Consider the following 14953-nt stretch of genomic DNA (forward strand, 5'->3'; position numbering starts at 1 on the left):
TTCTTCATTATAAAAAGTTATTTAATCAAATAATCAATAAACCAACTGTTGGAAATAATTTCTGAAGTTGTAATCTACATAAGGATTTGGCTGCACTTACCTCCGGTGTCCTATGCTGCGCAAGGACTAGATGGAAATTCAGTTCACTCATTTATTTGTTATAACTTCGACTTCTAGGAAGAATGAAACAAATATTGAGTCATTTTGTTCTTTTTTGAGTAGTTTTGTATAATGAACATTGTCAGTCAGACTATCATCATTCAAAATGGTTTCTAGATAGTTTTTGTATTATTAAGAGACTTTTATTGCCATATTTTTATTAGAGAACAAACTAATGAAACATTAGTTGTGTGTGGCACTTTGCCCAGGGGGCATGTGTTGTGAAACATTCGAATAAATATATTTTTCAAATAGGAATCAATTGCTATTTGCATTGTTAAAATCGGTGAAAAAACAACTTATTTTTGGTATATGCACTGGAATAATCTACTCATCTTTTTGGTGCCACACTAACTTCAAGACTCAACACATGCCTCCGGGCTACGTGCCGCAGTGAATGTGTTGAGTTTAAAACAAATTGCAATGAAGCAGTTCATTTCACTAGGAAAAAGGTGAGAGGAAAAAGAAAAAAGAAGATAGTACCTTTTATTTGTTATATTTTCTCAAACCCTTCTATTGAAATTATTAGTAGTTGGTTGAGTTAGTTGTAATCCAGGCAAATTTGTGAAATCCAACTGCTTAAGCATCTCTTTGGTGTCGTTGTCAACTTCGATGATATCACTATCCAAAGCCGATACTGCGGGAACAAAATTGTCACGTCTCTCTCGTTCTTCTTCCTGAAGTTTTATTGATATTCCTCGAACTTGAGAGTATCGAAGCCTTTTCATCAAATGGGTGACAAATCCAGCAATTTTATTCCTGAGAGGCTTCGTAGGAATAGAGGCTACTTCTTCGCAGATTCTTTTATTTGTGTGAAAATCTAAGGTTAGGCGAGTGTAATATTTTTCAATTATTACTTTTGATGCTTTTTTAACTGTCTTCGTACGTACACGACCCATGGTGCTTTTCTAAAACCAGAAAATTGATTTACTTAGTCTGATTAAAATAAAAAGATTTTTACCTTATTTTGTATACAACACTTCGATAAAACACAAGGTCACAAGGAACGTAATCCCAAAATATAACCAATAATAATAAAATAATGGCAATAATCTATTATACTATCTATGGTTAAGAATAAGAAGTCATGTATTTTGACGAAACCAGTGAACTATCAAATAGTAAATATTTTCATTTCACATTTATTTAAAATTGATTTATTAATTCTCTTGAATTAACGTTAATTTTCAAATTCTCCTTATATGTGGTTGTAGTTTTTTTTTTATTATAAAATAGTTTTCCTCTTTTTGGCATTCCTCAGTTTCACTTTTACCTGGTTGTGTATTTGTCAGTAAAATAGAATTTTCCCCAACCTTTCAGTTCTCAGTTTTCATTATTAGGCATTATCAGTGAATTCAAAATTTCCACATAATTTCTACTATTTCTAGTGAAATCTGAAAACTTTGGCAAAGTGCTACGGCAACGTTGCCAGCGGCAACGAGTATGAACTGAGAAGTGTCAAGTCAAGACTGTCAAGTGACAACTCGAGTATAATCAAGGTTAGGAGACCTTCAAAAATTCAAATTGAGAATATTTTCCTGTGCAAATCTTTCAAGACCGAAAAATGGCCCTTATACATTCTGGATGTAAAAATTTCTTAAGACTTACACCTGTTTTGCAGAGGTTGTTTTTTATTGTTCTCGTCATATAAATTTTAGATGTTTTCTATAATTTTTAGGACGACTGCTGCTATTTCCAGTACATGTATAAATTACAGTTCCAAAGATGCTAAACCTATTAAAAAAGATCATGCTCTCCTTATGCCAGAAGAACTAGAACAAAGGAATAAATTGAAAGGTTACATAACAGTTGAAGAAAAAGTATGAATACAATTACTTTTGTATTGGAGCTATTGCAAAGACATTGTATCAATATTTTAGACAGATATTTCCCCCATAACTGGAGTTCCACCAGAGCATGTCAAGGAAAGATGTGTCCGTATATATATGCCTCCAAAGAATGCAATGCAAAGTGGGACCAATAATTTGGGTCATTGGGAAATTGATTTTGACAACAGAGAAAGATGGGAGAATCCTCTTATGGGGTGGTGCTCTACGTGAGTAGTAATGCAGATATTTATATATAGTAGAATCCCAATTATTCGTGCTCCATGAGACGGGACGAGGGATGGATAATTGAAAAGCATGTATAATTCAAACATTCATTTGTTACATAATATTTAAATATACATAATATTTAAATATACATAGGTACGTATTAAAAAAAAAAGATCACATAAGTTCAAACTCAGTTTATATGTATCGCCTCAAAAGATTACAGAATAAAAAATTATATCTACTTAAGTAAAAAAGTAAACTACACAAATTAAGAAAACTAAAGACTCTACATATGTTAATTTGAATTTACATAAAGTGGATGTGTATTTTGCGTAGCTATGCACTTGAGAGAAGTCTGTCACCTTGTTCTGTGTTGAAATTTTTCAATAGTCTGACGTATGCAGTGCAAGTTGAAAATGTTGGCAAGGTCCGAAAATTTTCATTGCTCAAAATAATCTAGTAGAACATTGGCAGCTTCTTCAGCCTTTCTGTTACAAACTCTTTTAACTGATGCTATCTGATCATATTATTCAAAAACACAATTTTGATTATGGGACATCATGGCATCAATAATCCGCAACACAGATAATCCGCACACGAATGAAAGGGGTTCTACTGTAATTTCTTATATCAATTCAAGACATTTTCGAAAATTTTTTTCTTCATATATTCATTTATAAGAGTATTTCTATATACTTAAATAGATTTTTGACAAAAATCTCAAATTCTTCCATAGTGGATTATGTATTATAAAATTAATACATTCCCGGATAACTTTCACTACTCTGAGACTAATTTTTATTTGATTATAATTTGTGAAATTGATTAGTATTCAATTCATTAGCAGATTTAACTACCATGTATGTAATCTGACTTTTGAGAAAATATTTTTTTTCGGCAACCGTCTAGGAAGTGCTCACTTCCCGGACGCTTTTTCTCTGAGAAAGTAGCATTTCCCGGCCTAGTCCGGAAAGTACGTACTTCCCGGACTAGGCCGGAAAAGAATCATAGAATCCATAGCAACCGAGATAACGGCTGACAGTTCATATGAAATTAGTTGTCAAAAATTTGCATGTTTTTTTATCGCAATCGCAATAAAATATGGAAAGCAGCAGCGATAGTGTTATTTTACATGGTTGCCGAAAAAATATTGTACGCAACACGCCGGAAAATGGTTTTTTTGGACTCACAGACTTCCAGGACTCGCTTACGCTCGTCCTGGACTTTTGTCTATTCGTCCAAAAAAACCCTATTTTCCGGACTTGTTACGTAAATTACTATTTTCAATTGATTTTCAATGAATGTCAAATAATTAGTAGTTTACTTTAAATCACTAAATTTGAATTAAATTTCTTCCTGATTTCCATGATTTATTATTTTTGTCTTCAATTATTTGGGATTAATGTAGACAGGTAGCAATAGCTAAATAAAATTGCATTTTATTTAAGAAATAATTACATAAATAATCTTGACACAATGATCTAATAATACGTAGATAGCATGTAGAGAGGGAGGAATCGATTCTATCCTAATGGTGAGACATATGGCGTTTGCATTAGTTGACTGGAGTCACAACATAGCTTCTTTATCCTCTTGATGGTCTTATGACTGGAGACTCAACCTTTCTCTCTTTAATGTTGGAGTTGACGCTCTGCCCTGTAGGATTGGCGAATCTACGTAATATTAGATCATTGGTCTAATATTCCATCTGCAAAAAAAGTGAATGAAGTATTGAAGCAATAACCTTATTACTGTCACAGTCTCGAGTTCTTGAGCTAATAGGGTATATTCCCAATAAGTTGAATTAGTGTCACAACACTTGTTGTAAATTGTATGCTTCCTTTGTTTGATATATTCTTCAAGAATCGAACTGCAATACTTTTTATGTAGCAAAAATGTTTGCTTTCTTTTGAGTCTTTCTATTTTCTGGAACCTTTGATCTTCAATTATTTAACTATTATTAAGTTACAATTCGGTATGTTATATATTGAGAAGTGGTGGAGATGCTGATGATTTTCACAACCTGTCCCCTTTTCAATCCAAAGTACCTGAAAACATGATCACTAGTCAGAATTCGCGGCAACTGGTTCTCTTTCAGTTGGTATTTAGTCAATAGTTTTTTTTTCTTCAGTAGACAATACTACAATATGTTCTGGCACCATCTCATGTTCAGTAATATTATTCATTAGCTCAGATTCCAAAAATTGTTCTAAGGTGTATTTTGGTGTCATATCTACCAACCATTTTTTGGCTGAAGGGGTTATTTCTTTTTGAATAACAACGATTGCGTTATGTACATTTTCAGACTTCATTTTGTCACAATTAGTCTTTATAGTTTTCATACAAATTTTGGGTTCCTCAGGAAAAAAGACAAATAATTGATTGGTTGGGTCATCAATATGTTGTACCAAGATAACAAGAGCTTCTCTAAAAGATCTATTTTCACTTGGTTTATCTCCAAATTGTTCAAGGGTCTGCTCCAATTCATCTTGAGTAATAAGATATCTTCTGTCATGACATAACTGCATTAATGTCTTATGAATTCTCCATAATTTGTAAATTTCCTCTTCATCACCCATCTTAATTTTTTTTCAAAATAAGCGAGCACTTACTTTCGACAGCAGATCTCAATTTATGACCGAAATGCAGAGAATGTCCAAATAAAGCAATCTTTCAAAACCTGGGATTTTTCACACCAAATTACATTGTAACATTTACTTTGCATTCTGTCAAATTTCCAAAGGGCTTCAGAACTTCATGACCTTCATGTTTCATTTGACAATGCACGACACTATAAAATAATTTTTTTTACTAAATGGCCATATCTTGAAATTAAAACCATGCTCTTTTCATGCCACTATTTCACTCACATCAGATTTTTTATTTGATAAGATGTTTCCTTTTTTTTTATAATGAATGTGTAAAACTTAGCGACAAAGTGATATCATACAATAGGCGCGTTCAGCAGAAAGATTGTTAGGTAAGTAGCTCCAGTACTGATAGGTTTTAGTTTGGAAACGTAAGAATTCTCTGCTGGACGGGTTGCTCCTTTTCTTGACAGCAGTAGGTTCTGTGGGCCCTTATTGAAGGTTTACCTAATGATGAGAGACAATTTCCTGTTATAATATCGATTTTTATTTCCAAGTTTGCTTTTGGTATTATTACTATTTTCTTCTACAATATATGTCTCTCATTATAACGTTACCTTCAATAAGGACCCACAGAACCTATTGCTGTCAAGAAGAGGATCAACACGTCCAGCAGAGAATACTAATGTTACCAAACTGATACCTATCAGTAGCGAGGCTACTCACGTTACCGATCTTTCTGCTGAACGCGCCCATTGTGTAAGGCGAAATATTATTTGATTTTATTTTTTAGCAATTTGATCAATTGTTCCATGACTGAAACTATAATGAATTTTAAGGCGGATGCTTGATTTAGAAGATTGTTGTTATTTAAGCCATTTGTATTAATATGACCATTGGCAACAACATAGACCTTACAGCATTTGACTCTTTCTTATTGTGAATTTCCATGATTAGTCAGAATAGTATTGGTATGCATGCACAATAATCGAAATTCTTTTGAAACAACATAACATCTCTTTATCATTGAACAGACAAATTGTCAATCTTTTCAAATCTCAAAGAATTTCTCTTTCAATTTTGAATTATATTTGATATTTGATTATACAAGGGTTGCCGAAGTTTCCAGAAATTGATATTAATACTGTATTACAGTGGGGATCCATTGTCTAACATGAAAGTTCAGTTTGGAAGTCCAGAAGAAGCCATTGAGCATTGCGAGAAAAATGGATGGCAGTGGTACATCCAAGAGAGCAAACTTGAAAAGCCAGTAAAACCTAAATCTTATGGTATCAACTTTTCATGGAATAAACGTACCAGAGCTTCAACAAAGTAAGGATGTCAATTTAATTGAAAATAATTTTTACATTGAAATTATCAACCTCATATTATGTAATATGAGAGGCAAATAACATCATATGTATAACTGAATTAAAAATAAATAGTAACATCAATCGATTAATGTTTTATTTTAAATTCAAAAGCTATAACTTCGGGTAATAGATTTGTACACAATTCTACATATAAGTGATTCCTTTATATCGTTCAAAATTAACAACGATATTCAAAAATATCTTGATAAAGGCAATCTATGTTTAATTTATCACCAGCAACTTCCAAAATGGCTAACACAATATTATCATTTGTATGAGGATCAGCAATGAAAAATCATTATTATAAACATTGTTATTCTGCTTGAGCTGTTGTGAAATAATTACTCCACAGTATACGTCATTAACTATTTTTGAACATATAATTTCTTTACTGTAAAGCTACTACTTTTGATAAAAATATAAACGTTAACTGTTCAATTCTAATTGATTTTTGAAGAAAGATTTCGATTTTAGAATATCTAATTTTGTAATAGGAAGATTTCAGTATATACTGTGAGGTAAACAATGAATAACGTATCAGAACATACTAACAAAAGTTGACCTAACCTAATGAAATATATAAAGGTGTTTTTCAAGTATTTCTTAGAAATCTAGCAAAAAGGACAGACATGTGATTATATTCAAACTTGAAATGAATATTGATAGATACTGATATCATCAGTATAGTATAATGATATGAAGTAGTTGCTTACATTTTTCTTTTATAATCTGAACAACTAATTTAGAATTTAATATAGTCCCTTTTTCGATAAATTCAACTAGTTCAAAAATTTAAATAAGATCAAGATCAAGAGTGTAATTTCTGTTCCTCATACTATAGATGCATAATAATTTGGCCAATTGCTATTTACAAATTTTATTAATATTTTGGCATTAAACTCTTTTAAACATCATTCATAAATTGCAACAGATAATATGATAACAACATACAAACAAAGCATAATAGGATATTGAATACTTTATTCGTGACCTTATTATTCTTAAATATATCACAATTCAACATAAGGTTATCAAGGAAGAAAACTTCTTAAATTATTTTCTCAAGCTTGAATTCACACAGGTGAAAGAAAGCTAAAGTGAGCTAACAGACTACAAAGACTCTTTTTTTACCTATTATACCTTGAATATATAAATTTTATTCTTATTAATTTTTTCCCATTTGCCTCTTATTTTGTTTCGTCTAATCTAAGTGCTTTTCGCAGTGCTGTGAATTAGAAGTATAAAGAATAATGATGGAAAGAACTGTTCTAATTAGGTTGAATTAAAATTTTATTTATTTTTTATTAAAGCTATTCCTGCTATGATTAAGAATAATTGTAGTCTGTTCTTACTTCAGCTACATTTTATATACTACAAATGAGAATGAGTATTTACAATGATATATTAATAGATTTGATCTCTGGCCCCATGAGAGTTGTGAGTAGCATGCATTTAATTAGTCTAATGTCATCAGTTATTTTTATTAAAATCTGTAAGAACCCAGAGGTAATAGTGCAAAAATTCTGATGTTGGAAGTTGAAGAAGAGGATTTCTTGATTGTCTCCAATAAATGTAAAATTCTAATTTTTCTATGTAAGATATGTGGCAAATCTTTATTCAATTTATTGATTCACAACCGTAAGCTTCCGTTTGTGCAATTTATTCTACAAATTATTTGCATTAACCTAACTTTAGGCCTTTAGTATTTTCTGATAATTCTTAACAAGTTTCAAGAATGGAAAAATAGCTAAAGCAGAAAATTTAAAATCTATTAGATGTTTGTATATTCGAATTTCTTAAATGTAATTACTTATTAAAGTATCGAATTTTAATGTGGAAATGTAGGAATTATTTTTGAATTATTAATATTTTTAAGATGTGTTATCAGCTTCCTCAGCAGAATTAATATTATCATCAAATCCTCTGTTAGTTTGAGAGAAAAATTTAAAGGAATATTTCAAAATATCCTGGAATGATCTTAAATTGAATCCATTTTTGCTGCTATCTCAATAATTGTCTAACTTGATCTGAATGCAGAAAATTTTTCAGAATAGGTATAAAATTTGATACAATGTTTGGGTCATTTCTTTCACAATGTACTGATATTAAAACTAATTACTGATTGTGCATATACTTTCAGTAACTTAATGAACTATATATGTATAATTAATTGACTTAATATTATTCACTTGTAATTTGTATTCATAGCATGAAACTTAATTTTATACGACTCAGATTATGTAGGTACTGTACATTATTCATCTAAAGTTTTTGTACAATTATGCGTTTCGCATTTCAATTAGAATTAATTCACTTTACCATTTCTTAAAAATTCAAACAGAAACAAAAATCATCAATAATATATTATTCTATTTTAATTAGTGAAGCAGAAATATTACAGCATTTCAATCATGACATATCATTACCGAAAGAAATGGAAAATATAAGTAGTAGTGAGCAATAGAATTGATTCCTGAATAGTAAATTGAAATTCTTCTACTTGGGAGTAGATTAAAATTCAATTTGTTAGTGGACTAAGCATAATTTTTTCTGTTCATGTTCATGCAATCAGATTGAATAGAATTGATTTAATTAAGAATTGCTTGGTGAATAGGATACAGTCACTAAGAACTGATGTGTAAGGTATACAGTGTGAAAGGTTTTCTGTTGATACAAACGCCAGAAAGTAAGTTATTCATTTCTGCTTGTTTTTTATTGAGTTTTTTTTTAGTTGCAAACAAGTAGAAAATAGAATTTAGCTATCTTTGTCAGAGGTTAATAATAAAGCTTTGTCAGAGGTTAATAATAAAGCTTGAACATTATGTCTAAATATAATAAAAATATATTGAGGTTAATATTGAATAAAGTTTATTCTTAATTTCTTCTGTTTATTGAATATAAAGCAATTGTTTTGCTACGCATTCGCTCGGTCAGATTAACTGGATAGAAAAAAAATTGTTAAATATTCAATAAACCTTGGAATTTGAGAATAAGCCCCATTTAATATTAAATTGAATAGATTTTCATTGAGTTAAGGCCGACTCAATGAAATAAAATAAAGGATGTAACAGGCTGTAAGCTGAATAGAATTGCTCTTATATAGTACAAGCGCTCGAACAAGGTTCCCAAAACTGATGAAATGAAATTTCATTTGACTAGTTAGTTGAAATTTGGGGAATTGTTTTGGTTATAAGGGTTATATTTTAGTGTAAGTAAACAGTTTTAGACAATTTTGAATGGGAGTGGGGCGTAAACAAATGAATGCAATATTTGTTAAGCTTGGAGTTAACTAAAAAAAATTTCATCTCATCATACACCCAAACAGATCACACAAGAGTTATTTTATTTGTTTTGTTTATAATTTCATATAAATATTTTCCCTTTCTCCTGGCAGATATTAAAAATATCACTACTATAAAATCTATACACGTTCTAACAAAGTCGAGATTTTATTTGTTGAACTATTCTAACCGTAAAAAATTATTGCGTTAACCTTCTAACATAAAGTTCAGATCAGCTATCCCTGACCGTACTATTCGAACTGAGAGTGGTGTCAACGATGATGTCACTCAACATATCATCACATTTCTCTTGGTCAACCTGTTCAACTTTGAGTTCAGGAGTAGGTGTTTCCTGCTCTGGTTCATGATACTCCTCACTCTCACGATGAACCAATACCTGAACAATGGTTGCTTCACTCTGCTGCTTTTGGAGTGTCGGCTTTGTAGCTATTGAATCTGGAGAAGCTTCGGTGACTAGGATGCTCACATCTGTAGAGTTCTGTGGCTCGCTTCCTGCCCGGTGCGCTTGAGAAAGCATCGATGTGGGACGTGTTTTGCAGGAACCGCCTCTTTTTCGTCGAATTATGCTTCCACTACGTTTCGGCTTGGTATCCTCCGCTGCGGCTGGATGGAGGGTTTGACTAGTTGAGACGTTTCGTTTTGGAGCAGGAGGCGATTGTGATACGTCCTCGTTTTCTACAGCGTCTTGATGTCTAAGGAAGAAATTGTATATACTTCTTCGTCGAGGCTGCTGAGTTGGTGTTAACGCATCACCCTATAAAAGTGAAATATGATAAGGTATACTATAAACAATTTCACTCGTATTAGAAGTTTAAGTAAAATAACACAGCGTGTTCACAGTCTAGGCAATTGGGCTTTGAAATTCTGTTAGCATTGCAGGGTATCTTCTTAAAGACTGCGAATAAATTATTTCCAAGACTTTTAAATATTGGGGTATTACCTGGAGACATTATACTCTCAAGATATATTGCAATTCAATACTGACCCTTGTAAAGCTAAGAAATATCAAAGTAAAAAAAATTGGAAAGTTCTGACTTGAAATCAGGATCGCTTTTGGGTTTTGATCGTTTGTAAATTCATGCGCCCTTGGAGACCGCATGTATATGGGTATATGTGGTCGCCAAGGAATACCATTGCCGCATGAATAAACTAGAGCACAAAGGCTCCTTTTTTTCGAAATTCTGCTTGAATTTTTCATGGTTCTGACACCGTCTTGACAATGAAATATTGGGTTGTTGTTTTTTGATGTCCGTTTTGAATTTCCTATTGTTCACCATGCTTTGCTATGGAGATAGAAAGTGTGATTTCGTTCCCGGGATGAAAAACTGCAATAATTCTTAAAGAGGGCGCACCTTCGACATTGCCTGGGAACGCCTCGTTAAACATATATGTGTGGAACATGGTTAAAAATAAAAATTCATTTCTACTTGAAAATTTTTTATCAAATCTGTAATCGTGCACTATACTACGAAACAACTAGAAGAAGAATATTAATCGGATATTACACTGAAACCACTTGAATTACGCCAAGCCCAAAACATGAGAAAAAAAGTTTCACGAAAATTAGGTTTTTGTAGGATAAAAGAAGAATATGGCGTTGTATATTCAGAGCTCAAAGTAATAAACTTAGATTTATATTTATTCATTTATTACTTTGAGGTTGAGTGCTTTATGTCTATGCTTTATGTTTAGGATGAAAAATTTTTCATTCATTCGTTTTTCTTTTTTTCACCTTTTGAGAATTATTACTTTTGTAGGTATTTATTATGGGTGGTGTTTTAGTATAGTGAATTGGGTAGTGATTATCAGCTGTACCTAGTGTTTGTGAGAAGACTGTGTAAAGCAGGTCTACAATGTATCATGATAAAGTGGAAGTTGTCGAATTATATGCGTACATAGTTGGTGTTCAAGTTATGATTCATTGAGGGTATCGATAATGAATATTTACTACCACGTCAACTATTTGTAGTTATTGAGGAATTTTGAAGTATTGAGGTGGATTGTTATAAATAGTCTCGGTACGATCAGATCAAGATCAGAGACAATATTGTAAAGAATGCTTTTGTGGATTTCCAATGACGTTATTCACACTCACAGTCATGGTACGGTCAGTCAAGTTTTCAGTGGTTGATTTTTCGTCACTTTCATTTTTTATCTTAACTTTTGGATCCCATTGTTCAAATACGTTTTTACGTCTTTATTTTTAATTTCATAAAAACCAGATTTATATGGGAAAATTCATAAAAAAAAATGTTTGTTCGGAAAGTTATATCCTGCATTGTATTTATTAGTCAATTAAAAAGTTATCTACTTTTTTGTTCATTCGAAAAATATTAATGAATAAGGATTTTTGGCAAGGAAGTTGGACTCTTCGAAATGAATAATAGTGAAAATCTCATATATGAATTAATGTTCCCCGTTGCATGAAGTAGAATGACGGTGATCTGCCAAGACTAGATTGTGTGAGTGAATGGTTGTCCCTTGATGACGGTGATTTGACAGTAATCTGATTGTACCCTGACTGTTGGTATGAATCCACCTCTAGTGTCAATATCTGAAATTGTCTTTTAGTGCACTGGATTGTGAAGGAGTAATTCCCGGTGCACATGAACATAAACCCAAAGTAACTGGTACGCCGCGATAATTTTCAGATAGGCAGAAAATATGTTGACGAGTAGGTTCCCGATAAATATCGGCGTCTCAAGTTAATTGCACCATTTACCCCTAACGTATTTCTGCCCTGAAAACTATCCTGGCATCCCGATTCATTTGCATCTCTTGTGTACCGAGCCTGATGAAGTTGTAGTAGTTGGTAGCTTCTGATAAAGTAAAATTAAAATTCATTCATTTGAGGGTTGAATAAGATTCCGTTAACTTAATACTAATTTGGTATTCAAGTTTGTTGGTTATTCAACGTTTCCTTAAAATACAAAATCATGGTCTGGGATCAACTACATTTATCTGTTTGGATTCAACTCAGAATTCCAATTGAACTTCTCTACTACTCTTCTTACTCATTTAATTGAATGCACTGAAATTTGAATGGATATAAGTAGATATATAGATATTGCACATTCAAGCAACTAGTTAAATTCGAAACACAGCAATAATTGACGTGGTAATGATTGAACAACTTTGACAAAAAGTATAGAGAATAACAGACTAACAACCTAGTACATTAAAAAGGGTCCAACGAAATCTACAAGTTACTGTTACGAACACCTTCAGTAAAGTTGAAAAGAGATAAATGAAGTAAGGAAGACAGATACCTACAATAAATTCAACATCGAAATCTGATGAATGAAATGCATAATGGAGAACAAGAATTGTAGAAGCATATACTGGAAATATCGCTGCAGGGTTGAGAAACTATGCGTAAAGATTGAAACGATGGAGGGATTTCTCACTTAGGACTCTGCTCTCACTTACCAATCTCTTCGGTTGATTTAAGAATTGAGGTGACGGACAAGAATGTTGCTTAAACTAAAATTGAAAAATGCTTTTGAAACAACGTATACTAATAATTCTGTTGAAAATGAACGAGTAGTGGATATTTAAATGATGGTAGGCCTAAAACAATTTTCTTAATCTTTCAAGTATTTTCTTTAGAGGCACGTAAGAAAAAAATGGAATAATTTCCTCGATATATACTGAATGAAATAACAACACCCAGCAATGATTACCTTTAGGTATAATATTTCAATATTTCTTGGTATGCATTCAAGAGATTGTTGATAACAGCCTGCTAAACTCATGTTAACTTAGAACCTCGTCTGTCATCTAGTTTATTTGCTGTGCTTCATAGTATAAGGTGGTACATTAATTGTCTATTGCTAGTCTGGAAGAAATTCCTGCTGAAATTTTTGTGTCTCAGAATCAATTAGAGACATTTCAAATGATTGTCAGCAAAATTAATAACTGCGTAGCTGACTGCTATGGTGTTAACTCGTTTCCAGCGAATTTTTCTTCGTGGCTTAAATATGCCAGAGTCTGTGAAGGATGATGGACATGCTTCTTGCCATAATATACCACACAAGCATTCAACAGAATTTCGATTCAGTGAAGTGTAGCCACAGCAAAACATTAACGGCTGCCGTTTTCGTTCATGTTATCGGAAATCTAGGTAGTAAACAACAGAAGGTACAGTTTTTAAACGATTACAATAACAGCTCTCCATAGCGACATAAAAAACAGTTCTTCTGCAAACTGATATTCTCTGATTCACCTTGAGGTGGAGTAGAGAAATGGCCTTGTAAGTTGGTTGCCTGTGCTGCCTACCTTGGTACGCCTCAATATCAAGTTGGTTTTCTGCTTATTCTTTCGCCCAATCTCCTCATGCAGGCTTTACTCCTAATGCAGAATAATTATTACGGTGGTCCATTTCGTGATGAGACCAAGCAACATCTCGATAGAGACAACTCTTACTCCTATCAAGTTAAAATGGTCATAATTTTGATATCTTTCGTAACGCTCAACACAATTAGATGGAGATCTTCTTAATAGAGTTTCTCCACAAAAAGTAAGATATGATTAGATGAAATTTTGTTTCCCCAGAGAAAAGAAGTTGATATTGTTAGTAGGATAGTAGGACATGACTTTTGTTACAAAATATATCGAAGGAACTATGTTTTCTGGGTGTAAGAATGTCACTGAGTATATATCGAGAAGTATTTTTTGAATGAGTGAAATCCACTATTATTTTCATAGATTTTAAGAAATAGTGGAATTCGATGACTATCAATTTTGCTCAATTCTCCGAACAAATGAAAACTGATATTTTTCAGACATCATCTAAGATATCCATTCATTCATTTTCATCTTTCTTATAACAAATATCAGTATAAATCTACTTACGATCCTCCTTTCTTTATCAGGCGTGGCTTCGTTGACCTTGATGCTGATTGCATCGTTGGTGTCGCGCTTCAAATCCAGCTCCTCCGGATCCATGTTGGTCGCACTGGAGAGCAACAACAGCGGGAGGTTCAACCATGGGCCGCCCAACTCGCTGAGATCACTCGCGTCCGATGCCCTGGAGGACTTGCGAGAAGAAGCGCGACTCCCTCGATGAACATGCAAAAAGGCTGACAGTCTTCCTTGCCACCCTCCTGGCGATGAGTTCCTGGTATCGGCTTCTTCCTGCTCTCGCTCACGGTCTTTCTTGCGTCTACAAGATGACAACATGAGAATCGTGTATTGACCAAGACAAGAAAGCAGGCAACAAATTAACCTAAGGACATGTAATGTTTTCTCTACTGCTGATCATACACGTACCAATAGATTAGTATACATAGAAAGCATATACATAGCCCATAGGACAGGTTACACTGATTTAGTGTAGTTGTCAGAAACCTCATTCAGCCATGTGAAGCTTGGAATGTCCAGAATGTCCTCTCAAGCATAAAATAATAATCTAAATCTTAAGGTAAACACAAAGGGATAATTGATGGCTCTTTGGATTTGTGAACAATGGACAG

General features: G+C 32.7%; 2 protein-coding genes and 1 long non-coding RNA gene across 6 annotated transcripts in view; 1 reads left to right on the top strand and 2 right to left on the bottom strand.

Moving 5' to 3' along the window:
• Positions 1-639: 639 nt before the first annotated feature.
• Positions 640-1587, bottom strand: LOC123683030. The gene is made up of 2 exons (XR_006747931.1): positions 1121-1587; positions 640-1067 (listed from the first exon to the last, which is right to left on the bottom strand). It is a non-coding gene; the product is annotated as an uncharacterized LOC123683030 (long non-coding RNA).
• Positions 1588-1606: 19 nt separating this feature from the next.
• Positions 1607-6260, top strand: LOC123683010 (NADH dehydrogenase [ubiquinone] iron-sulfur protein 4, mitochondrial). The gene is made up of 4 exons (XM_045621911.1): positions 1607-1782; positions 1838-1979; positions 2040-2215; positions 5960-6260. The coding sequence occupies exons 1-4, from the start codon at positions 1724-1726 to the stop codon at positions 6138-6140; spliced, it is 558 nt and encodes a 185-aa protein (XP_045477867.1). The 5' UTR covers positions 1607-1723; the 3' UTR covers positions 6141-6260.
• The window catches only part of LOC123682927 (sodium channel protein 60E-like), a 194106-nt gene continuing 185410 nt past the window's right edge, over positions 6258-14953 (bottom strand). For 3 of the 4 annotated variants that reach the window (XM_045621781.1, XM_045621762.1, XM_045621771.1), the window contains 2 exons: positions 14334-14643; positions 6258-10233 (listed from right to left, as the gene is read on the bottom strand). In XM_045621781.1, the coding sequence (XP_045477737.1) occupies positions 9691-10233; positions 14334-14643 (853 nt within the window). In that variant the 3' untranslated portion in view covers positions 6258-9690. Of the gene's footprint in view, positions 10234-10255; positions 12963-14333; positions 14644-14953 lie in introns of those variants that run through there. The other variant, XM_045621789.1, reaches the window with a different exon arrangement.

Source organism: Harmonia axyridis, chromosome 1 (genome assembly GCF_914767665.1).
Source record: "Harmonia axyridis chromosome 1, icHarAxyr1.1, whole genome shotgun sequence".
In the NCBI taxonomy this organism is placed as follows: domain Eukaryota; kingdom Metazoa; phylum Arthropoda; class Insecta; order Coleoptera; family Coccinellidae; genus Harmonia; species Harmonia axyridis.

Bases quoted from the DNA above. Each gene is read 5' to 3' on its own strand.
- LOC123683010 (XM_045621911.1), top strand. From the start codon at position 1,724: ATGGCCCTTATACATTCTGGATGTAAAAATTTCTTAAGACTTACACCT. The intron at 1,980-2,039 runs GTATGAATACAA...TCAATATTTTAG, and splicing joins ACATAACAGTTGAAGAAAAA to ACAGATATTTCCCCCATAAC. The intron at 2,216-5,959 runs GTGAGTAGTAAT...ACTGTATTACAG, and splicing joins CTTATGGGGTGGTGCTCTAC to TGGGGATCCATTGTCTAACA.